This window comes from Diabrotica undecimpunctata, chromosome 6 (assembly GCF_040954645.1).
Source record: "Diabrotica undecimpunctata isolate CICGRU chromosome 6, icDiaUnde3, whole genome shotgun sequence".
NCBI classification, from domain to species: Eukaryota; Metazoa; Arthropoda; class Insecta; order Coleoptera; family Chrysomelidae; genus Diabrotica; species Diabrotica undecimpunctata.
The window spans coordinates 142,249,046-142,275,041 of NC_092808.1; the positions used below are offsets into that span (position 1 = coordinate 142,249,046).

At 32.5% G+C, this 25,996-nt stretch overlaps 1 protein-coding gene across 3 annotated transcripts in view; it reads right to left on the bottom strand.

Moving 5' to 3' along the window:
- Positions 1-2,009: 2,009 nt before the first annotated feature.
- LOC140443997 (uncharacterized) overlaps positions 2,010-25,996 on the bottom strand; it is a 52,600-nt gene continuing 28,613 nt past the window's right edge. The window contains exons 2-4 of one of the 3 annotated variants that reach the window (XM_072535565.1): positions 3,021-3,377; positions 2,793-2,944; positions 2,010-2,202 (exon numbers count right to left, since the gene is read on the bottom strand). In XM_072535565.1, coding sequence (XP_072391666.1) covers positions 2,038-2,202; positions 2,793-2,944; positions 3,021-3,377 — 674 coding nt within the window. In that variant the 3' untranslated portion in view covers positions 2,010-2,037. Of the gene's footprint in view, positions 2,203-2,792; positions 2,945-3,020; positions 3,378-21,550; positions 25,556-25,996 lie in introns of those variants that run through there. The other 2 variants (XM_072535564.1, XM_072535562.1) reach the window with 2 other exon arrangements.

Consider the following 25,996-nt stretch of genomic DNA (forward strand, 5'->3'; position numbering starts at 1 on the left):
TTTTTTACTTCCCTACTGTTAGAAATTTAAATCTTTCAAAGTAGATAGCAGAGTGTCTATCTAAAATTAAAAGAAAACATGACAAGGGATATACGAGAGAAAACAATTTCTGAACCGACTTAACACCATACAAAAAGTACAATAGGTATGTTTAGTTTTCTAATCATTGTGACAGTTAACACTTATCTTCCAACGCCTATATGCTTTTAGCTATTTCTATAGCTTTGTGACATTCAATATTTTTTTCAGTAATACTTCACTGCTTCCTAGTTATCAGTGGCATCACAGTTCTTTAGGTAACAAGCTTGAGTTTTTTTTCTGGTCTTCAATGTTCACTGATCTTTTCTTCTATGTTAAACTAATATCTGGAGCAATTATCTACAAAACCAGACATAAATAATGAATTTAAGAAAGTATCATATAAAAAACTATACAAGAAAAAAAAAGTAAGAAGAGGAAGGGATTGCGACAATGAAATAAGTAGTTGCCAAATAAGAGAGGAAAACAAATAAATATACAAGGAAGCGCAGAACGAAGCAAACAGGATTTCAAGCAGGGCCGAGCTGTGCCGTGGTGCAAGGGGTAAAGATATAAAAATATAAATAAAAAAATTAAAAAAAAAATAATTGGCTAAATACTTGCTATTAAGAAGATAGCACGGCTTTTCCCTGTGATGTATAATATACATTAGTATAATAAAAATAATAGTACCAAAATTGTGCGTAGCTGGCGATGATCGATGCTATCACATGCAACGGCGGCGGCGTTAGAGAATTCCCCGATATTTTCGGGACTTCCGGAAACTATCGGGGAATTAATATTTTGGGGCCGAAATCTATACGTAATTTCTCTGTTTTCTTTCATGCGAATAAGTTTTACCGAAAGATAGTTGCGAATTTAATGACAAGTTGCCTATTATTGTGATTTTTTAAAAATTTATTTCTGTTATACAATATATTATTACTGTTATCAGTGTATTGTGAATGGTAAGTTTATTCCAAATAGCTTTTTATTACCTACATATATTATATAAAGTTAAAGTAGTATTTTGCACTTTTTACTGATTCAATTGTTTTTAGCATAAAAAATTTCCGGTCTTTATTTTTGTTCAAATTATAAACTGTTATTTGTTATTTACTGATTTAGATGGCTGATGGTAGAAAGAGACTTTCTGGTTCACAATATCGAAAAAGAAGGATAGAAAAAGAGGAAGACCTCAAGCGATTAGCTGGCTTAAAAAAGAATTATTTTTGTGATTCAATTTTTCGCTGGACAAAATTTAGCTTTTAGAGGCAACAGTCAAAAACTATTCGAAAAGTGAAATGGCAATTTTATGAAATTAATTGAGACAATTGCAAAATTTGATAGTGTAATGGCTGACCATATCGGTAGGATTCAAAAAGATGGCAAAAAAATGGCACATTATTTGGGCGATAAAATCCAAATTGAAATAATTACCTTAGTAGGAGAAAAAGTTCAAAATATATATAATTGAATCCTTAAAAATGTGCAAATATTTTTCAAATATCCTTAATTTCCCACCTGTGATTAGTCATCAAGAACAAATCACAATTGTTGTTAGATTTGTTTTTGTTGATGATTTTTCTAAAACTGTAGAGGTTCGAGAACATTTTTTAGGATTCTGTGAAGTTAGCAACACTACTGGTCAAGGTTTAACTGGTTTCATATTAAATTTTTGAAAGGAATCTGATATCAATATTGCCGATATGCGAGGCCAGGGTTGTGACAATGATGCTAATATAAAAGGTAAACACAATGGCCTAAAAAAAATCTTAGATATTAATCCCAGAGCCTTTTTTTGTCCCTTGTGCGGCACACAGTTTTAATTTTGTCGTGAATGATCAAGCTCAAACATATTACCTATCACGGGAAAAGTACATCAGTCAAATTAAAAATTAATTGCATGAAAGTTAAACTTGCTTACAAAAGTTGATATTGAAGTCAACAAAATATTCTTTTATTTTTAACTTTTTATTTAATATGTGAAATATTACTTTTATGTTTTTAAAGCACGATTCAATTAAAATTAGGGAAAGTCTCAATATATGTCAAAATTCTAGCAGCTTCTTCGTTAAATGATTCTTCGCGTTTTTTCCTATTTAACAAAATGAGAGTTGGAGCTGCTGTAGTTGTAGTAGTTGTAGACATCATGTATTTAGTTTTTAATGCTTGTACCAGTTTCTAAAACAAAGACTTTGATAAGTATAAAATATTGTAATATAACGGTTGACAATTTAGCACATTATGAATCAAAAATTTAAGGCAATCTCTTCTATTAAACATTCTAAATTAGATATAAGTGCCATATAAGTATCTCATGATTTCACATAGACCTTAAACTTGATTGAAGTTTAAGGTATATGTGAAGTTCGACCCGTCAAACAAACGAATTAGAGGTGGACTATTCCAGAATATTCTAGTACATAATAACTTGTATATCTATATAAGCAGAACATTTAGGAGTTATAGTTAGTTGATAAGATATTTTCGTGCTGTAAATTTATAAATAAATATATTTATATATATTAGAACCTCACTTTTTTTTTAAACGGTAATATATATATATATATATATATATATATATATATATATATATATATATATATATATATATATATATATATATATATATATATATATATATATATATAATATATATATATATATATATATATATATATATATATATATATATAATTACGTCATGTTTACGACTAAAAGAATCAAGATCACGTTTTTGCGTTAATTTGATACGCTGAATAAATACTTACAATAACCAACTTGATTAAAAAGACCGCAAAAGTGAGAAAGCTAATAGTCATCAGTGCGCCTTCGTTGGAAGGAAATTCCATTTCGTGGTCATCTTTATATCCCCTTGCTTGTCGATCAGTCTGTGGTTTCCATAATTTTGTAATTTGATAGTCTAAAAATATCAAAAAAACAAAAGCAATATTTGGATTAATTGTTTTACCAAGTGAAAACAAATAAATCTAACTTACATAAATTACTTAATAAAGTGTTCCTTAAATGTTTTAAAACACTCATTTTGCTCTCACGTGCAGTCAACTTTAGCAAATTCTTCTGAGTCATTTGCAGATATGTGAAAAATCCATTGTAAGGAATTTCGTTTATTGGTTCTTCGTTATATCTAATTTTATCATCACTGATATCCATATCTGCATCGACCAAAGAACTGTTAGGATATATATCTAAATCTTCAAAATAATTATTGTCTTCAACAAATTCTTTTCTCTTCATATCGTGGTATGCAGGAGTAGTAGTTGGGTACGGTTTTGAAAATGGAGTTCTCATTACGGCTTCCAGACTCGATGGAGTAGTTTTAAACAATCTATGCTCTGAAATAAGTTATATTTTTATTAAATAATGATGATTTACGAGTTTGTACTCCTGACAGAATATAAATTTTTTTGGTGTGTTGGTCACTCATCAAATACTGACATAAAATGCCTGAGTATGCTAGTAGCAACCTCTATATGAAGAAACAGGAAGTTTCTTCGATGGAGAATTAAGTAAACTACAATGTATTAAAGTTTTACACTTATTTTCACCTTTGCCAAGCTAAATTTTATAGAATTTAGGGAAGACCGGTGTTAGTGGTTACACGGGGCAGGTTGTTACATTTAATTTTAATTACCTTAACGAGATGGCAGCACCTCTAACTCGACGCAGCCAATGTATAGTAGAAACCCTCAATTTAGAAGAGTGATATCATAGTTTAAACGCCGAATATCCTCAAATTTAAATGTACACAGCGGCCCTCGAAAACTGCCTGTTTTCTCGATTGCAATTTGCGTTTCCTCATAAGAAATTACAGAATATATAAAGTAGTATATTTATTTGTATATTTATTTGTGTGTATTCTCTATAGTAGACTTGACCAGAAGTTGTCGTACAGTGTAGCCAATTCTTGTTCACAAGTAGTAATTATGGTCATACAAAACCTGTATTCTTCCACGCAGCGATTATTACTGTCATAAAAATACAAAAAAAAACCTGATATTTTCAATAGTAAAAATTAAGCACAAAATTGTAATGAAATAAATTTTATTTATATGTTCCGTTTCGTTACATATTTAAATTTATAAAATAAAAATCGATATTTTAAAACAATATTTTTCAATCTTTTGGCAACTTTGGAATTAGCGACGGAACTCCGTTTCAATTCAGATCCACAGAAACCCGTAAAACTAGTTTTTGTCGAGCGAGTGCCCATCAACAATAGTTCATTACATTGGCGTTTCTGAGGGTAGGGTATTTTATGCGATAAGTTTGTGTTATTGATAAAACGTGTTATTAATAATACGAGTGTTATAGTTTGTCGTTTTATAGTAAATTTTTAGTTATATTCTGTGATTACTTGGTTTGAGTTTTATTGGAGTTGGACGAAAAACCGAGTTGTTCCAAGAGAAGACTGCAAAATTCTGATGTTGATTCCAAAAATGAAATGCCGCAAAAGAGACGGAAAATGTTAACGTCCGAAGAGAAGGTAATAATACGAAACGTTTATGAAGGAATTGTCGGCAGAAAAATGGAATTAAATGTTAGCCAAGCATTTGTAGCAGTTTAACAAAATTATCCGTTAGCTGTATTTATCGTGTACTTAAAAATACATTGGAAAATAAAAAGCAAGAAAAAGGTAAAACTAGAGGTAGGAAAAGCATTGTTTTGGATGACGAGACAAGGAATATTATACGTCGAAAAATTCATTCATTTTATTTTCGGAGTGAAATTCCAACACTGAAAAATATTTCTCAAGAGCTCGAAAACGATGACTCCTTACCCAAGATATCTCGTAGAGTCTTAACCAGGACCATGCGTGAAATGAACTTTCGATATGTAAAACTCAACAGAAAAAGTATGCTATTAGAAAAAAATAAAATTATTGTGCGGAGAAGAAAATATTTAGAAGAAATACGCAAAATTCGCAGCACTGGACGCAAAATATGTTATTTGGATGAAACCTGGATTAACCAAGGTTGGAAAAGGTCATACAGTTGGAAAAGTTTGGCAAGATTTAAATGTCAAAAGTAAACGCGAAGCATTTATAGAAGGCTGATATACAGGATTAAAAGCTCCATCAGGAAAGGGACGGCGTTTAATCGTCACCCATATAGGAAGTGATACAGGGTTTCTTGATGGTGGTTTTCTTCAATTTGAGTCGAAAAAATAGGTGATTATTAAAGAAATTGAAAGGGAGGATTCAAGAATGGCTTACAGAAAAGGGGATTGCATACGAAGAATCAATGCTCAAAATTTGGCTACTTGACATTGCACGGTTAAGGAAAATTGAATATCTTAAATATGCTGTAGATGAAACTGCAAAAGATTATGGTGTCAAAGTTCTGCGTCTACCACCTTATCATTGCGAACTTAATCCCATTTGAAATTATCTGGGAGCAAGTGAAAGGAGAAGTAGCACGCAATAACAAAACGTTCAAATTAAACGAAATTAAGAAACTTTTGATTCAAGCAATCCTCCATGTAACTCCAGAGAAATGGGCTAAATGTATAGGCCACATAATTAAAGAAGAACATCGTATGTGGGAACTTGACACTCATATCAAAGTTTTACTAGAGCCAATTATAATTACACCAGGTAGTGAAGATAATGACAGCGATATCAGCACTGCATCTTCAGGTTTAGACAGCGAATAATATTTTCTAATAGTTTAATAAGAACATCAACATAAAAAAAACCAAAAACAAAAAAAAACGAGAACATAGTAAGTGTGTATAGTGTTTGTGTTTAAACACATCAAACATTATTTTTATTTTGTTTTTATAGAATTTTATTTTGTTTTATAGGATTTTATTTTGTTTTGTTTTATACTGTTTAAGTGTTTTGTTCATTTTATTTAATAAGACAATATGGCTCTTGGCGAACACCCATTTAAAAAGAGTATGGCGCCACAAGACATACCTCTGGGGTGGTGTGGAAACTGTCTTAAAATTTGTTTTAAAAAAATTTCATTGTGTAACTCTTTAAGGACGGATCACGTCAAAAGACGTTTTAGCGTAACCTCCGCGACAGCCGGTTGGTATCAGTAAACGTTCTGCAAAATTACTTCTTTTTTATAGCTTTTTGTTTGTGGCATTCTGTATTTTTAGGGGAATATAGGGAATGAGCCACAAAATATTTATTCATATGTTTATTTATGGACGTTGCGATCTCTACATCCAGAGTCCGTTTTCAATTATACAAATGATAGTACTATTTATTTTCTAGGGCTTTTCGCTTGTCGTTCTGTATTTTTAGAAATAATGTTGGGAATAAGCCACAATATATTTATTCAAATGTTTAATTTACGGACGTTTCGATCTCTATAAAGAGACCGTTTTCAAACATACAAATGACAGATATATTTATTTTTCTATAGCTGCTTGTTTGTGGCATTCTGTATTTTTAGGGAGAAGGTTGAACATAAGCCACAATATATCTATTTACATGTTTAATACATTGACATTTCGATCTCTATTCCGTTTTTAAAGATAGAAAAAAAAAGAAAAAGAAAATAAACAATATAAGATTATAAAAATATATAATAATAAACAAATAAAATAAATATAACTATCATTTATATCTTTGAAAGCGGTCTATGGATATAGAGATCGAAACGTCAGTAAAAACTTGTAAATAAATATATTGTGGCCTATTTCGAACATTAATATTTGAAAAATAAAATATAGTTAACGTTAAAATAAAGGTAAGTGTACGTCACTGGATTTCCAAACGGCTTTCCGCATTTCTGGGCCTTTAAACGATGACTCACTCTCTCAAATAGTGAAATTATACTTTAGTGAGGTATACACCAATGAGGTGAATACCTCACTACATCTTAATGAACTTTGGTTAGTGTGGTTTAAGGCTATTACGTAGACCGACCATTTTTGTGTTTTTAGAAGCACTCAGTGATTTTTCCGACATTGTTAAAAATTTTTGCTGGTTCTATTCTATTTAGAAGGTAAGGTAACTTATTGTTTTCCCAACATGTTTTATTGACTGTTACCTTTATTATTGTTTATGCTTACAAGATTAAATATTTGGGATTGATCAGAAATTACAATTTATTATTAATATGGCGTCTTGGGTCAGGTTGTTACTATTTTCAAGGGACAAGTTGTTACTGTAACAACCTGCTCCATCCCAAGAAATTTGTGTGTAGGTTTATTAGTAACCTAGATTTTGTTGTAAATTTTTAATAGATCAAAATGAGAACCTACAAGAAAAAAAACTAAGCGTGGTGAAACGCTACAGGAAATCATTATTGTTGCAGAAGTTCTTAAACAGCTTGATTTTCAGTTTGCTTTAAAAAATAACGTAACTAATCCGGATAACTGGACCAAATTTGAGACTGCCTCTGCTGACGAACTAACAAATTTTTTAAAATCCCACAATGAGTTATCCATCCTTCCCCCTCAGGCTACGAGCTTAGGGCAAGCCACAAGCTTTAATAGGAACAATGTAAATTTATTCTTTGACAAACTCTCAAATGTATTAAATAGGTACATTCTTGAAGCAAACGATATTTACAACTTAGATGAAACCGGGGTAACTACAGTTCAAAAACCTGCAAAAATAATATCTCAAAAGGTGTGAAGCAAGTGGGGGCGGTCACTTCGGGGGAACGAGGAACATTGGTGACAGTGTGTCTGGCAGTGAATGCCAGTGGAAACTCAATGCCGCCAATGTTTATTTTTCCGCGGAAAAATTATCGGGAACATTTTGTTTCCATTGGACTACCAGGATATATAGGAACGAGCAATCCTTCTGGATGGAAGACGATAGTAAAATTTTCAGTTTATGTGAAACATTTTCATAAGAATATTAAATGTCCGAAGGAAAGTCCAGTATTATTAATATTGAACAATCACGATTCCCATTTGTCGGCGGAGCTAATAGATTATTGCGAGGAAAATGGCATTGTTCTCTTGACCTTGCCTCCGCATTGCTCTGATCTATGCAACCTGTGGACAGATCGGTGTTTGGACCAATAAAAACATTTATTAGCAGTCAGATGGATGGCTGGATGAAAACTCATCCAGGAGTTACAATGAAAATTTATAGCATTCCATCATTGTTATAAATGCTTTGCCGTTAGCTATAACTCCAAAAATATACAGTCCGGTTTTCGTGGGAAGGTTTTTACTGATGAAGATTTTCTGCCATCATCCATTATAGATAAACCTGAGCCGCAAGAAAAAATGGAGCTTCAATGGAGTATGCCAAAATATCACCTTCGTTCGATTACAGTTACAGTGTGTTCTGAACAAATGTTCTTCATAAAAACGCTTTACAATGCATTTATACAAATTAAATAAAACATATTATTGTGTATTTCTTCAAGTTAACATTAATAGAAAGCTTGAATTATTATTTCTACGCGTATATAATAAAATATGTCTAGTGACTGTAATGCCAGTGTATTCGGCAAAGTTATTCTAAAAAAGAACACACCTACTGCCTAAATATTTCGTGTTGGTATCATGTAACCTCACGGACTATGACGCGGATGACGTACAACGGTTTGTAAATTAGATGAAGTGTAGAAGTGAGTGCTTCTTACACTAATTTTTATGAGGTGCCTATTTTACATATTGAATGTACCAAAAAATGTAAAAATTGTAACAACTAACCCCGGTCTCCCCTACTTATATTTCAATAATTTGCATCTTTATAAGTAGATATATAAATCATAAATATATTAGTTCAGCATTTTCTGTACGGTGTTCTTTAAATTTGTGTGTGGTTTAAAATTACTTATTTAATATAAATGACAAAGACAACACTTTTTATGCAGTATATTTATTAGGTACAGATTTTCTTGAGTATATTTTAGTTTTACTTATAATTCAACTTTTAATATTTTTATTTTTTGATTCTTGTTTCTTAATATCTTTCATAATAGGCCTTTCTGTCTTTTCTTTGTCTTCTTATCGATCATTCTCTTCATTTAAAACTTCCAGTTTTCGTTAATATTTTTTCTTGGTTTCTATACTTACTTGATTTATATTTCGATACGTCCTCTTCTTCTTCTTCTTAAAGTGCCGATCCGTTCCGGATGTTGGCGATCATCACGGCTATCTTTACTTTATTTATTGCAGCGCGGAACAGTTCAGTGGTAGTCGTGTTATACCACTTTCGTAAATTTTGAAGCCAGGAAATGCGTCGTCTTCCCGGTCCTCTCTTACCATTACTTTCCCTTGGAGAATCAGCTGGAGAAGGCCGTAACGTTCTTGATTTCTCATTACATGTCCTAGATATTCCAACTTTTTAGTTTTGACGGTCATGAGAATTTCACATTCTTTCCCCATTCTACGCAGGACCTCCACATTAGTAACTCTGTCAACCCAGGATATACGTAAGATGCACCTATAACACCACATTTCGAAAGTTTCGAGCCGATTCATAGATGCAACAGTCAGTGTCCATGCTTCCATTCCGTAGAGCAGAACTGTGAATATGTAGCAGTTCAATAGACGGCATTTTGTTTTTAATGATATGTCTCGACTGTTGAAAATGATTCTCATTCTAACGAATGCTGCTTTTGCTTTTATTATTCGCTGTTTAATTTCTGTTGAGTGGTCCCATTGGCTATTTAAATTGGTGCCTAGATATGTATATTGCTCGACTCTTTCGATATTCTGTTGGTTGATTGTAAGTTGAGCGTTTAGTATTGGTTTTTTACTAATTGTCATAAATTTGGTTTTCTTTATGTTAAGAGCTAGTCCGTATCTGTTGCTGACTTCTGTTATGCGATTTTTTAATATCTGTAAGTCATTCAGATTATCGGCAAAAACTATAGTGTCATCTGCATATCTAATGTTATTCAACCATTCACCGTTTATTAGTATTCCTTTCGCACAACCGTCTAAAGCTTCCTTAAATACCCATTCAGAATAAATGTTGAACAACAATGGAGACAAAATACAGCCCTGTCGTACTCCACGTTCTATTGCAATTTTATCAGTTAACTGGTCTTCTATTTTGATTTTGGCCGTTTGATTGTAGTCAATGTTTCTGATAATTCTAAGATCTTTGTTGTCAATTCCAATTTCTTGTATTAGAGTCATTAATTTATCATGTTTTACTCTGTCAAATGCCTTCTGGTAATTGATACGTCCTAAAAAGTTCGAATAGCTATGATGATTGCCGACCTCCGCCGCGGAGATGGCACTTGAAGAAGAAGAAATAAGTAAAAGTTCCTCTTTTCGTGAAATTTAAAGAACTCCTTCTTTTTGATACAGACATAATTAATAACAATTAACAATTTTACAATTAATTAACTTACAACCAGAAAAATAGGTTGTTTAGACAAAAAAAACACAATTACCAACCTACTAATTTAAACACCAAGTTTACTTTAATAATGAAAAGATCTGTAGGTATTCAACTCATATTTTTATGTAGGTACCGTAAAGCGGGGTGAAAATAAACTGGAGGGTGAATAGAAATTTAATGACAGTATTTTACTAAAAAAATATAAGTTGTTTAAATTTAATTCGGGAAATAACTATTGAGGTACATAAACTCACCAAATGATAAAAAACGCCAATTTAGTGGATTTTGGATTTTAACAGATGGCAACACTGGATAACAGCAATTTCAGTTGAACAGCTGATTTTACCACGTTTCAAAGAGCTGATTAACTTTTTATAACAAGGTAAGAAAAAATTAATTAAATAAATAGATAATTAGTCATAATATAGCTTAGGGTGTATACTTAACATAAATACTTGGCAAAATTATCATAACATACCAGTAATTTGATTTGAATGTTGTTTTGTAAAAGCCTAAACCCAATTCTGTTTCCATTAACCAGCAGTTTCTAATCACCCTCCGTTTTTTTTCACCCACTGTTGTGTTTCCACTCACCCGCTTTCTTTTTTTCTCCGGTATTTTTTATTTTGTTTCTTTTTTTCTCCATTTTTTTTTATTTTGCTTTCAGATTAACCATTCCACGATACTATGTATATAATCCAATGTCCAAGTTTTACAAAAAAAAACCAATCGTGAAGCTCTTGAAAGGGCCTTAAACGACATAAGAAATGGAATGTCCTATAGGGAGGCAAGCAAAGAACATGAAATTAACTATTCAGTGCTCTATAGGCACCACAAAACCCTAACTTAAAAACACCTGGAGGACAAACTTCACTAACAAAGTTGGAAGAGGAAGTTATACTGAAACAATTGATAACCTGTGCTGATTGGGGCTATCCTTTAGATAAATACGATCTTAGAGTAATACTAAAAACATACCTAGATAGTCGGGGTAAAAATGTACCTAAGTTTAAAAACAACTTACAGGGAAAAAAAATTTGGTTCATGGGTTTTTGAAGCGACATAAGACACGACTATGAACACGGCTTTGTCAAAACATTAAAGGATCGGAGCAGCAGTTTCACCCGAGACTTTAAATGTGTATTTTGATCACCTGGGTGCAGAACTAGAAGGTATACCGTCGTCTAATATTGTAAACTTGGATGAGACCAATTTATCTGACGATCCCGGGAGGAAACGAATAATTACAAAACGAGGATGCCATTACCCCGAACGAGTTGCACGTCCGACATGTTCCAAAAGCTGCACGTCCGTCATGTTTGCGGCAACTGCTGATGGCAAGGTGCTACCTCCGTACATCGTGTATAAGGCTCAAAACATGTACGACTCATTGACAGGTGGCGGGGTAAAAGGTACAATCGTAGTATAATGCTATAAGCTTCGGTAATTGGGGCTTCAAACTAGCAATTCCAGTATTTAAGGACTTGTCAGGAAAAAAATTCTAATCTGCGACAACCTCTCAAGCCATTTTAGTCCCAAAACTGTAACCGAGTGCTTAGAACATGATATCTCATTCATTTTTTTGCCGTCAAATTCTACACATATGACCCAGCCCCTTGATGTGGCGTTTTTTGCACTATAAAAGAAGCATGGCGAAAAATTCTTGAGAAGTGGAAAATGGGTTAAGGGAGAAGGGCAGCTACTATACCTAAAGATCGCTTTCCTCATTTTGTTAGAGAGCTGATGGACAGCATCAAACCCAACCAAGAAAAAAATATTAAGTCTGGTTTTAGAAAATGTGGGATCTACCCGTTAACCGACTCCCTAGTGCCAACACTGCAAATATTCAAGAAGTAGAAGAACATATTAGCAATGTAGTGGTTAATATGCTGAAATCCATGAGATATTCTGATACTCCTACACAACGGCAAAAGAGAAAGAAGATCGCCGTAGTAGCTGGTAAAAGTGTAACTGGAGCAGAGTTTAGAGAAGAAGAAAGTGAAGACGAACAGCTTGATTCGGATGCGCATAAGGACAAAAATATAGAAGAGAATAAATCGAGTGAAAATGAAGAGGTCGTTAACAGAAGTGAAGGGGAGGTCGAATCAGATAAGGAGATGAATATTCATTTAAGCCAGATGGCTGAAAATTAAAAACGTGGACAGACAAGTGTTCCTGTTCCTAGTGTTTCCTACAAAGGTAGAATTTTTAAACAGGTTTATCGGTTTCGGAAGAATCTATTCGACTATCAGATTGGCTGCTGGTTGCACTTTTAACCAGTTTTAGGAAAAACGAAGATTAAAGTATTATATTGGAAAAGTGTTGAAAACCATTGATGAAAACGATGACATTTACGGAAATGTTTTATCCCCAGGGTTTATTTATGGATTTCCCACGAAACCAGACGTTTTTACCAGACAATCTGTTATTTTTACGAAAATTCTGTTGCGAGAATTAACGCAGCAGATTTAGATCTAAGTTAAAACTTTTTTTATTTGTTCCTACACATGTAATTTTTTGTTCCTATAGTTATAACAGTACAAAAGTTATGCTGTGAAAATTAATTCAACGCAACAGGGTCTTTTTTGTTTCCTAAAGTAAGAAAGTTGTATATTTTTCTATATTTACTTAATAAACGATATAAGTTCCAAATTTGTGTGTTTATTATATTTTTTTACTAAAAAAAAATTAATTGCACATATTAATAATATATTTTTAAATGTCTCTATTGATTTCCGGAATGGTATATACGCCTAGGGCTAAACTAAGGATTAAATATAGCAAACGTAGAATTAACTTTAATAACACGATACAAATAGACACAGAAAAGCTAAAAGTCGACAAAAAAAAATATGCTAGCAAATTAAAAACCGCCCAAGCACTGAATCTAGAACAACTCAGCGTTGATAAAATTAACTCAGTTATAACAAAAGAACTATTGAATGCTAGCTCAGAAGTAGCAACCCGCCATAACAACAAAAAATCCAAAATAAGTGAAAAATCAACAAGGCCAACTAGAAACAAGCAAAGCTCAGATATCAAACATAGTTGAAAACTTCTATACTGAGTTATACCGCTCAAGAAACGATCCCCCCGACTCTTCAAAGCAAAATCTGAAAAGACAAATAACAAACGTAAATTCTGAAGTAATGCCCGAAATAAGCGAAGTAGAAATAGAAAATGCATTTAAAGAATTGAAAAGAAATAAAGCACCGGGTAGTGATGGAATTCTGGCAGAAATGTTGAAAGAAGGCGGAGAAGAAGTCATCAGGTACCTAAAAATACTTTTTAATAAATGCCTATTTGAAGGAAACATACCAAAGGAATGGAATACTGCTAACACAATATTAATACACAAAAAAGGGGACAATACAGATCTGAAAAATTATCGTCCAATATCACTACTATCACAACTTTATAAAATAATTACAAATAGATTGACAACAAAGTTCGATGTATATCAACCAGTAGAGCAAGCCGGATTTAGAAAAGGGTTCAATACATGTGACCATCTTCACACACTAAAGGTCTTAATAGAAAAAGTTAACGAATACAATTTACCAATCTGTTTAGCATTTATAGACTACGAGAAAGCTTTTGACAGCATAGAATTATGGGCTATTGAGGAAGCACTGCTCAACAGCAGAATAGATTCTAGATATAGGATATTAATACATAACATATATCAACACGCTGAAATGGTAGTCACGATGGATAACGGAATGAAAACGAGGCCAATAAAAATCAACCTAGGAGTAAGACAGGGAGACACCATATCTCCAAAACTATTTACTGCCGCACTTGAAGACATCTTTAAATCACTAAATTGGGAAACGAAGGGACTATCGATAAACGGAAAGTATTTAAACCATCTAAGATATGCAGATGACGTAGTACTAATAGCCGACAGCTGGAAAGAACTGAAGACAATGATCGATGAGCTTCATACGGAATCCATAAAAAAAGGACTGAAAATGAATCTAAGTAAAACTAAGCTAATGTCGAATAAAGATGATCAACCGACGATAACCATCCATGGAACAAAAGTGGAACATGTAGAAGAATACATATATCTGGGTCAGAATATCAAGGTAAACAAAGAAAACCAAACTACCGAAATAAGCAGACGAGTAAGAATGGGATGGGCCGCATTTGGAAAACTCTCATACATACTGAAAGACAAAAAGATACCCCAAAACCTTCGAACCAAAGTGTTCGATTCTTGTATCCTTCCCGTTCTCACTTACGGAGCTCAAACCTGGACATTCACAAAAAAGGACATGGACAAGATTCGAAAAACTCAGCGAGCCATGGAACGACAGATGCTTGGTATCTCACTAATAGATCGGCAAACGAACGAAGCGATCCGGAACAAAACAAAAATAAAGGACGCCGCGAAACAAGCAGCTAAATTAAATTGGAAATGGGCTGGACACAACGAACGTCTCGAAGATGGTAGATGGAACAAAGAAGTCGGAAACTGGCGACCGTACGATGCGAAGAGGAAGACCTCAAATGCGCTGGAGCAACGATATCAAAAGAGTCGCAGGACCAATGTGGAAACGCCTAGCACACAACAGGGATGAATGGCGAGAAATGGGAGAGGCCTTTATTTGACAATTCGGATAGAAAAAGGGCTATAAAAAAAATATACGCCTAACTAATGCAAAACAAAGCATTGTTTCCTTTCCCACCGTTTGGAGAGTAAATAGAAAAACACTACTTTTTTTTATTTTTTTTAATTCAGAAACTTTTTCAAATGTTCTCACTAGGCCTTTAAACCTATTAGCCGTGACACATTTTGCATATTTTTCGTAGCCGATTAGATAAATAGCAACCTAACTACAAAGCCTAAAAACATCAAAACTGTTTCTATTGACCTCATTTTACGGTACTGACACAAAATATTTAAACTTTGGAATAAAATCATAAAAAGTAACGAAATTATTCAAACGTACTAAGGAAATCAAGCTTGCAGCTAAAAATGTAAAAACCTTAGATAGTTTGATCACAAAAACTAAGACCGCACTATGTAATATGGATAGTTCCAATATTGTATATTCTATCCCGTATAAGAATTGTGACAAGTCATATATTTGTATTCTCGCACCCTGTCAATTCAAATTTAACTTCCAAGATACTAAAATAATAAATAGAGATAAACGGGAACTTGAGAAAGACATTCTCTACTCCAAAAGTTTTCTTAACACTGCCCACCTAATCCACACTGCAATCCACAATAAAATATGTAAATTTTGAAAAATGGCATTTATAAAAATGAATTCATTCTTAAAATATTTGAAATCTTCAACCATGATAAATGATAACAAAAGAACTAAATACTCGATTTTTAGAATCTTCAATAAAAATGTAACAATTTAAACTTACGTGAATGATTACGTTTTGAAGCGATCGACGAAATCTCCACCCACTCCCCCTTCGCATAATCTAGCAAAAATAAAATAAAGAACCAAAGCATTGTCAACTGCATCTGAACACATTACTGCGTCGGCCTTTCGACGAACTGAATTTAGATAAAAATAAATTACAAATCCAGTTACAAAGAGGCAGAGCAGAAAAAACTGACGGAACTAATTTGTGTGATTCCAATTAACTGCGGAACACTATCGTGATAATACTTAAATGTAAAATAAAAGGTATATGTTTCATGGTGATGTACGTACATTACATTTTCCAATGGTATTTTAAACAATTGAGGGGCAACTGAGCAAACCGTATTAAGTACAAAATATAGTTACCGACGAGAAAGTAATTTAGTTAAATCTAGTTAAAAGTACATATTTTATTACCTACAGAAATGTATTACATTTTTGTAAAACATTTTTTCTGGCAGAAAATTGTATTTTTGTGTTCAGTTTCGGAGTTTCATTTATATTCAATTTATAAAGCTTTCATAAGGTACATTCATAAATATAATGCCCTGACTTATGCATAGTTTTGGTAAGCGGTAAACCAGGCAATAGGTTTGTTCCCTTGTTTTCTGGTATAGCAATAGTTCTAAAAACTGTAGAACTAAGTCGTTCCTTTGCAAGATGTAGTAGTACACCACACTTTTCCATTGAAAAGTGTAGCAACAAAAATGTAAGATCTGTGTAGATAAACCTATATTTGCTTGTGAGAGGGTGACTACCTACACTCGTCTTGCGCAGTATCGTCCAACCGAGTTTGACCAACCAAGTGTGGGTAAAATATAAACAAGTAGTACAATAACCTGACTTAAAAATCAACTCAAAGGTAAACTACACTAGAACGTTCCTTTGCTTAGTGGCACATCTATGATTTTCGTTTGGTACTAGCCAGTGCAGCATTCACTCAACTACACTCAAGGAAAAGACCTAACAAAAACAGTGGAGGTTTAAGAAGGAACCGCTCTAGCTTTGAACTTTGCAAAGAGACGTGCTAGGCCCAAATACTGTACGAATTTTATACGAGATATCCCGATTTACACATATCCCGATTTATTTATAAAGAACAATTACACTGGAATTATCTTCAGTAGAACAAGTTCGTAGCAGTGTTTGTGACGCATAGAATGTGGGTTTAAGATAATAAACAAATGGCAGATAATTATGGAATCCCACCTTCTACACATATGGCGAACGCGTTATTTAACGAAAATATGCCTAAGAGAAAATAAATAAATTATTTATATAGCTGAGACGTAGTTCGACACACACGACACTCCATCAAATGGTTGTGTAACAACGAACACTGTGCTATGTAACAAAAGCAAAAGCACTCTTCAGTTGCTATAGAGCGTTCCACGTTAAGAAAATAACATTGCGGAGATAGGGCCATGTATTTCTTATGGACGATAGAAGCGCGGCGATACCACGACAAACACAAGCACGATTCAGGGTTGTATTATTTGTATTTTCCTTTCCATAGAAATGAATTAAATTAATGTTTTTTAACGTAATTGTCCAAAAGTGCCATTCGAAACGAGAGATGAAAAGTAGGGAAAATGATTTTAATGAAATAAATAGTATTTACAAAAGATAATTTTATTTTATATTATTTTAATTATAGTAACGACAATTTATTTGTTTTTCGGTGAGAATACCATATGTCATGAATCATAGAAAGCAGTAGAAAATATTGCTTAGCTAAATCATGCATTTTGCCGGCTATTAAAGATAAGCAATTAAACGGACTGCTTGGAATGCATATTATATCTAATTACTAATTGCAACTTAAAATAATATGGTGTGCGTATGTCAGCGATTTTATGTCGTTCTCTGACTACATAATGATAATAAGGCTTTGTGGTTCTTTAGTAGAGTTTACAGTTAAATGTTAATTGAAAATGGAAATTCAAAAATAAAGCCAAGGGAATATCTTGGACATCCGTACAAAACAAATTGTTTTAAATGTATTTAATTATCATCTAAATTTAAGAAGTGGTTAAAGTGAAAGTTTAACCGATAAAGTAAGTGCTATGACTAAGAGTAAGTTTTAGTACTTTCTCTAAAATACGCAAAGAAGCCGCGGAAGAAGGACCAAGGCCCACAAAAAAAAACAAGAAAACGTACCAAAAGTAGAGTGAACAGCAGAAAGTTCACTTACGATTCAGTAGTTCATACGCTGCTACGTGCCATGGTGCATAGTTTTTTCTTTAAAAATTTACCGCCGATATTAAACAAAGTTTTTGCACTGGTTAAAAAAGACAAAGATTTAGCAAACATGTCACGCACAACAATGTGGAGAATACTCCATGAAATGAACTTTGCTTTTTGCAAACGATGAGTAAAGTCAAGCATGATTGAACGGCCCGATATTCTAAAATGGAGGCATCAGTATTAGCGTAATATAAAAAAATTGTGTTCTCAAGGATACACCGTCGTTTATTTGGACGAAACTTGGGTGAATGTTGGATATAGTGTTTCAAAGAATTTAAGGACCTCTCAGTGACTTCAACCAGGGATGCGTCTGTTAAGGGGTTGTCAACAGGCCTAAAACAGCCGACACAACGAGGCCCCCGATTTGTTATAGTGCATGCAGGTAGCGAATTGGGCTTTGTAGAAGGTGCTGCTTTTTGGTTTTTAGCTAAAAAAAACTCAGCGGACTATCATGATGGGATGGATATTTGACTATATTTGAACAATGGTTTAAGGAAAAGCTGCTTCCTAATCTTCCAGAGAAAACTGTTGTGGTGATGGACAACGCTTCGTACCTTTCGAGGAGAGAAGAAGTGATTCCGACACAAGCCTTCAATAAAGATCAAATTAAGACGTGGTTGCTCTAGAAAGATATCTTTTTTGAAGAAAATTATTTAAAATCAGAGCTCATGAAAGTCGTAAACACATACAAAGAAAAATACATAAAATATAAAATCGAAGAGATGTGCAAATAGAAAAATGTTGCCATTCTGAGACTACCTCCATACCATTGTGTTAAATCCAATTGAAATGGCATGGAGTCGTCAAAAGACATATTATCTCACACAAGACAGAGTTTAAGACTGCCGCTATGGAACAATTAATAAGAAATGCATTTGGTGTAGTAACAGTGAAAAACTGGAAAAACTATTGTAAACTTGCTATTAAGGAAAAGCAAAAATTTTGGGTTATTGATGAGTTGATAGACGATATTGATCCTGTGGTAATAAATGTGACGGTTGACAGTAACAGTAATGAAAGTGATAGCGATGATAGAGAAGATGAGGATGATGTTAATATGCAGTGAGTAAATTATGTGATACTGTGCAAATCTTCGGACACAAAGTGCCATGTCCGAAAAGTCTGTAAATAACAGTCTGGCAAAAGTGAAAATTAGGAAATAGTGCGAAAAATTTCAAATATTATATATATATATATATATATATATATATATATATATATATATATATATATATATATATATATATATATATATATATATATATATATATATATATATATATATATATATGTATATATATATATATATACATATATGTTAGTTTTGATATTTCCGCGGGAGCTGTATGTTATATCAATGGTATTCCGGGTTTGACTCCGCGTTAAATGTACTTCCACTCGAACATCGACAAGAAGCAGACCATCCAGAGAGACTTGAAAATGGCAAGTGAGATCTTGCCGAAACGTCGTCAAAATGGTTTTTATCAAAACCAACAACATTTAACGCGGAGTCAAACCCGGAATACCATTGATATATATATATATATATATATATATTGGAACCCGGAATACCATTGATATATATATATATATATATATATATATATATATATATATATATATATATATATATATATATATATATATGTAGTATATGTGTAACGAACTAAATAGAAAAAAGAAAGGAATAACCACATAAGCAGAATGGGGGAGACACGTGTGGTCAAAATAGCAAAAGATAAATCAGTAATCGATAGAAGTATAGGCCGATCAAGCAAATGATGGAGTAACAACCTTCCATAGAGGTATCCATTCGCCAATGAATAAGCCGGATTGCTTATAAAGAGGAAGAAGAATAAGAAGATAAAATATAACTTTGATACGCCGAAATTTTTTTTGATACCCTGTATATTTCAAAATAATTTTAAAATGTAGCTGTTATCAACTTACAAACTAATAATTTAAATTTTTTTTAATTTTTTTACTCTTTCGCTGTAATCTTTCGTTCCATTAGTGGTGATTCACCCTGTATACAAGGAAAAAATTTTATGTATGTAATTGTTGTTATTACTTACATGAAAATAAAATTAAAGCTGCACTTGTTTTTTTTTAGTTACATCTAAAGCGTTAATAAATATGCAATGTTAAATAATAGTTAAATATAACTATTTTTATTAGGTCTATAATAATTACATACCTATTCGCTCCGTGCGTGACTGACGCGACACCTACCGCCTACATCTGACAGTTTTGGACCTACCAATTTTCAGGTTAAACATATGACATATGTTTGACATTGTTAAATACATGCGAAATTGACAATTATTAATAATTAACTTTTTAATTATATTTTTTCAGTTTATGTACAACATAAATGTAGTATTAAAAACAGGGTTTCTCAAAATTCATCATAATATATCTTTTTAACCACAAACGAAAAAGAAAGGAAAAAATCTAGTACTGGCAAATCAAGTTTTTCACGTGAAAGAGCATATATTTAAAAACAGTAATAGTAAAAGTTATGATATAAAAACTAAAGTCATCAGGCACTCTGCAGTTAGCTTGAAGCCTTATAAAATATCATTTAAGGTAAATTATTTAAATTTTTCCTATTTCAATTGCATAAAAATGAAGTTATGTGATATTAACTTTTTCATATTAATAGCACGGATCCATCTTTTTCTTTTCTCTAATTTATATGTAATCTTTGGGAACCTATAAAAACTACACTTACTATTTTTGCTATTATTAGCACAATTAAATACGCAATATGTATTTGCACACATTTTTGATAAAATTTATGCGTAAAAAGGTAGGTCCAATTGTGTCATATTTCGCCGCTACGCACGCTGGCATCGTTTCAAAGTACCCCTACCATGGTCACGCACGGAGCGAATATCTGTATAGGTATATAGGTGTATAGTTGTATTCAACTATACATATCCTTTTATTAGTGAAATTAATTAACTACAACTACACAGCAAAACGGGACTGAGAGTTTTGGCAATACTAATCTCCATAAGCGCAATGTTATTTTCTTAACTTGAACCAAAGCATATCGATAAGTCCTCACAGACACTTCGTCTCAGGAATAGCAACCTCCAGTGGAGTCTTACGTTACAATGTAATCAATTCTTTTTGTAACTTAAAAATCATAGTTTATAATTTTAAAAAATGTAACTCAAAGTTATTTTAACAAAATTTAAAAGGTTTTTAGCCATATATTTAGTGGCTTCAAACATGTACATCCAGATAGCACTGATGATGGAATAGTTATTCCGAAAACGTTCTGTGATGTACCTCGAGTTTTTATTATACCTGTTCTAAAAGAACTTTTTAAATAATTTTTTTTATATATTTCCTTACAGAACACCCTATATTTAATGGCATTTTTGAATAATTGTCCTTAACAAATAAGCTATGCTTTTATAAGTGTTCCCTATACCTAAATACAAAGTGACTGGATTTATTTAGATTTGTCTAAAAAGCTTTTAGAAAAATTTAGATATCTACTAATTTAATAATCGGGGACAAATTTATTTGTGAAACTTAAAAACTAGTTGTCTTATTTAAACAGATATTTATTATAACAAAAATGTTTACAGAGTGGGTAAAATATTACAATGTTCCATTAGCACACTCAAGCAGCAATGGGTCTATTGAATAAAAAGAAGTATTTGCTTTTACTTCCTCGTATTTAAGTATTTACTTAATATTAATTGAATAAAAGAACAGTAATTACTTTATGTAAAAGAGTTTACTTAGAGCAATAAGTAATCTCTTTTATTTTCAAGTAGTTACTGAATGTATAAGGTTACACAAAAATTTTTCCAGTTACTACTTCTTTTTAGTTGAATAAAAAGAAGGATATTCTACAATTAGTAAGTAATACCTTAATATTTGTTAAGGAATCTCAAATGAATACTTACGCCAGTAGTTTATGCATACTTACACTAGTAGAGTGGTAGTTCTAAACATTTTTCGATTATTATAATTATGGCTAACTTTATATATGTTCGTAAACAGAAACGCTGCAGAAACGTCCCAGCAAGTCTAAGGTTCTATTGCGTTTTGAAAGCGAAAGTATAGACTTTCTATCAGATTATTTTTTGCCACAGCTAGATGAAACCAGAGGAGGTGCCCTTAGCTCTCGACAAAGGATGGAGATTTTTCTGCGATACGTTAGTGATACTGGATTTCAACCAGGTATTGCTGAAGATTTCGGCGTTCACCATACGACTGTATGTAAAATCATAAATAATGTTGCTGACAGAATTTTTGAGAAATCACATCAGTGGATAAATTTTCCGTCTGACCTTGAAGGTATGGAAGAAGCAAGGACAAAGTGGGCAAATCGATTCCAAATACCTACCGTTATTGGCGCACTGGATTGTACCCATGTTCAAATTAAAAAACCTTCAGAATTTGGTGACGAATTTATTAATAGAAAAGGTTTTCCTAGCATAAATGTACAAATAACGTGTGATGCAAATGAGGTGATTACAAGTGTGGACACTCAGTGGCCTGGAAGTGTTCACGATTCGAGGATTTGGAAACACAGTTCGATTTATTAAGTTATACATAGCTTTAGAGGCAATTTTTGCCTCCTTGGAGATAGTGGATATGGAATTTCTCCATGGTTATTATGCCCATTCAAAAACCCTCAAAACAAAAGCGAGAAATTATTTAATGTCACTCATTCCAGAGAAAGGGTGATAATTGAAAGAGTATTTGGGCTGCTAAAGCAGAGATTTCCTATATTAGGGTCAAAAGTAAGAGTATCTTTGCCAAAAGTTCTAAAAATCATTGTTTGTTGTGCTGTTTTAGATCAAATTTGCAAACATCTACGAGATGATTTTGGGTTTAAGAAAATGAACTGGAAACCCCACAGGACCTCCATGATGTACCTACACCACAATGAAGCGGAAGTAAATAATATCCGTCTAAGACGAACTGCAAAATGTCAATTAATAGTGGAAAGAATATTTAACAATAATATTTAAAAACAATATTTAACTTGATTTTGTAATTTTCTAACGTTAATTTGTTCTTAATTTGTTTACTTAAATGTCATTGTCAATGTTTGTGTCGTAGATACTGCAAGATATATATATAACAAGTTTGTTTATTGTTTTGTTATTTAATACACTGAAACTTTTATTACAAAATTAAGAAAACAAATGTGAAATTATAATAATTGCAGTACATATTTGAAGTAGTTCTGATATAATGCGACTAGGAATTCTTCAGGAATTCGAGATTGTACATTTGTCAATTTTTCTATCAGAAGTTTTTCCCTTTGGACTTGAAGTCTAGCAACATTTAATTGTTCAAGAAGGACAAGTCGTTGTAACTCTTGTTACAACGACTTGTTCCGTTTCCTCAGTCTCTAACTTAAATTTCTCCTTCTTAGGGCGTTTTGTCAGCGTTCGTACTAGCTGATCCGGTATTTTGGAGATTATTCGCTTCTCCATTGTCAGTTTCAATGGAACATGCCCCAGGAATATTCGTGAATACTGGATTTTTTTTTTTCAAAATTCAATATATTCAGAAATTCTTTTTTTAGCTCGCGCAATTTAATTTTTTTGTTACCAGTTATATTCTTATCTGTTTTCTTCTTTACATCTGTTTTCATGTTATTGAGAATTTTTTTAATTTCTCAATAGTAATACTTGCACAAGAAGTCTTAATAAATTGGTCTTTTATTTCATTCCAGTATGTACTCTCAAATGCTTTTTAAAACTAGATGCTTGAGTAAATCGCTTAAAACAAATTTCACACGCCTAAGGTTTTTCCCCAGTATGTATTTTCATATGCCTTTTCAATTTATTTTGCTCAGAAAACCGCTTAAAACAAATTTCACACTTATAAGGTTTTTCCCCAGTATGTATTCTAAAATGAGTTTTCAAATAATGTGGTAGAGTAAATCGCTTAAAACAAATTTCGCACGCGTAAGATTTTACCTCAGTGTGTGTTTTCATATGCGTTTTCAAATACTTTTCAAAAGAAAACTGCTTCAGACAAATTTCACACTTATAAGGTTTTTCCTCAGTATGCTTTCTAAAATGATTTTTCAAATAATGTGGTAGAGTAAATCGCTTAAAACAAATTTCGCACGCGTAAGATTTTACCTCAGTGTGTGTTTTCATATGCGCTTTCAAATACTTTTCAAAAGAAAACTGCTTCAGACAAATTTCACACTTATAAGGTTTTTCCCCAGTATGCATTCTCAAATGTGTTTTCAAACTATCTAGTACAGTAAACCGCTTAAAACAAATTTTGCACGCGTAACATTTTTCCTTAGTGTGTGTTTTCATATGCACTTTCAAATACTTTTGAAAAGAAAACTGCTTCAGACAAATTTTACACTTATAAGGTTTTTCCTCAGTATGCATTCTAAAATGATTTTTCAAAGAATGTGGTAGAGTAAATCGCTTAAAACAAATTTCGCACGCGTAAGATTTTTCCCCAGTGTGTATTTTCATATGCCTTTTCAAATGATCTTGCACAGAAAACTGCTTAAAACAAATTTCACACTTATAAGGTTTTTCCCCAGTATGCATTCTCAAATGCCTTTTCAAACTATCTACTACAGTAAATCGCTTAAAACAAATTTCGCACGCGTAAGATTTTTCCTCAGTGTGTGTTTTCATATGCGCTTTCAAATACTTTTGAAAAGAAAACTGCTTCAGACAAATTTCACACTTAAAAGGTTTTTCCCAAGTATGCATTCTAAAATGATTTTTCAAATAATGTGGTAGAGTAAATCGCTTAAAACAAATTTCGCACGCGTAAGATTTTACCTCAGTGTGTGTTTTCATATGGGTTTTCAAATACTTTTGATCAGAAAACTGCTTCAGACAAATGTTACATTTATAAGGTTTTTCCCCAGTATGCATTCTCAAATGTGTTTTCAAACTATCTAGTACAGTAAATCGCTTAAAACAAATTTCGCACGCGTAAGATTTTTCCCCAGTGTGTATTTTCATATGCCTTTTCAAATGATCTTGCACAGAAAACTGCTTAAAACAAATTTCACACTTATAAGGTTTTTCCCCAGTATGGATTCTCAAATGCCTTTTCAAACTATCTGCTACAGTAAATCGCTTAAAACAAATTTCGCACGCGTGAGATTTTTCCCCAGTGTGTATTTTCATATGCCTTTTCAAATGACTTTGCACAGAAAACTGCTTAAAACAAATTTCACACTTATAAGGTTTTCCTCCAGTATGTGTTTTCAAATTACATTTTAATTGCTCTGCTGTAGTAAACCGCTTAAAACAAATTTCACGCGCGTAAGGTTTTTTCCCAGTGTGCATTTTCATATGCCTTTTCAAATAACTTTGCTGAGAAAACTTCTTGAGACAAATTTCACACTCATTAGATTTTTTTCCAGTGTGTGTTTGCAAATGTATTTGTAAATATCGCGCTTCGGTAAATTTCTTAAAACAAATATCACAGTTATAAAGTTCTTGTCCAATCTCAGGTTTGTTTAATATTGTGTCTTCAGGTTGTAGACTCACATATTCTTCATAGCATGACTGGTCAGGTGATGTCTTCATAGTCTCTATTTTATTCTCCCCCTGGAGAAAATCTGAAATATAAAAAAATCCATAAACGTTTGTCTGTGCTGGAATTAAAAATTAATGTAGAAACTACAAAACAGAAATAAAAAGTAGCAAAGCAAATCAATGAGTATAGTTCGATCTGGAAATGCTGTGAAATGACTAATAAATATATCGGATAACTATTTGCTCAAATAAGCAATATTTTTTCACATAATTTAGTTTTCACCTAATTTTTACTTTAATCTGTGCCTTCTATAAATTGCAAGGAAAAACGAATGACGAAAAAGATGTTTGATTTGAGGATGAAAAAACCTAGAAATCTTCGCATTTCTACTTTGGTGTTTTATTCTCAAATGTTGGTACAGCATCCATATTGGGGTCCAAAACAATTGCCTGGAAACAGTTTCCCAAAAGACAATTCCCTGAAGGCATAATTTCCCGAATGGACAATTGCTCAAATAGACAAT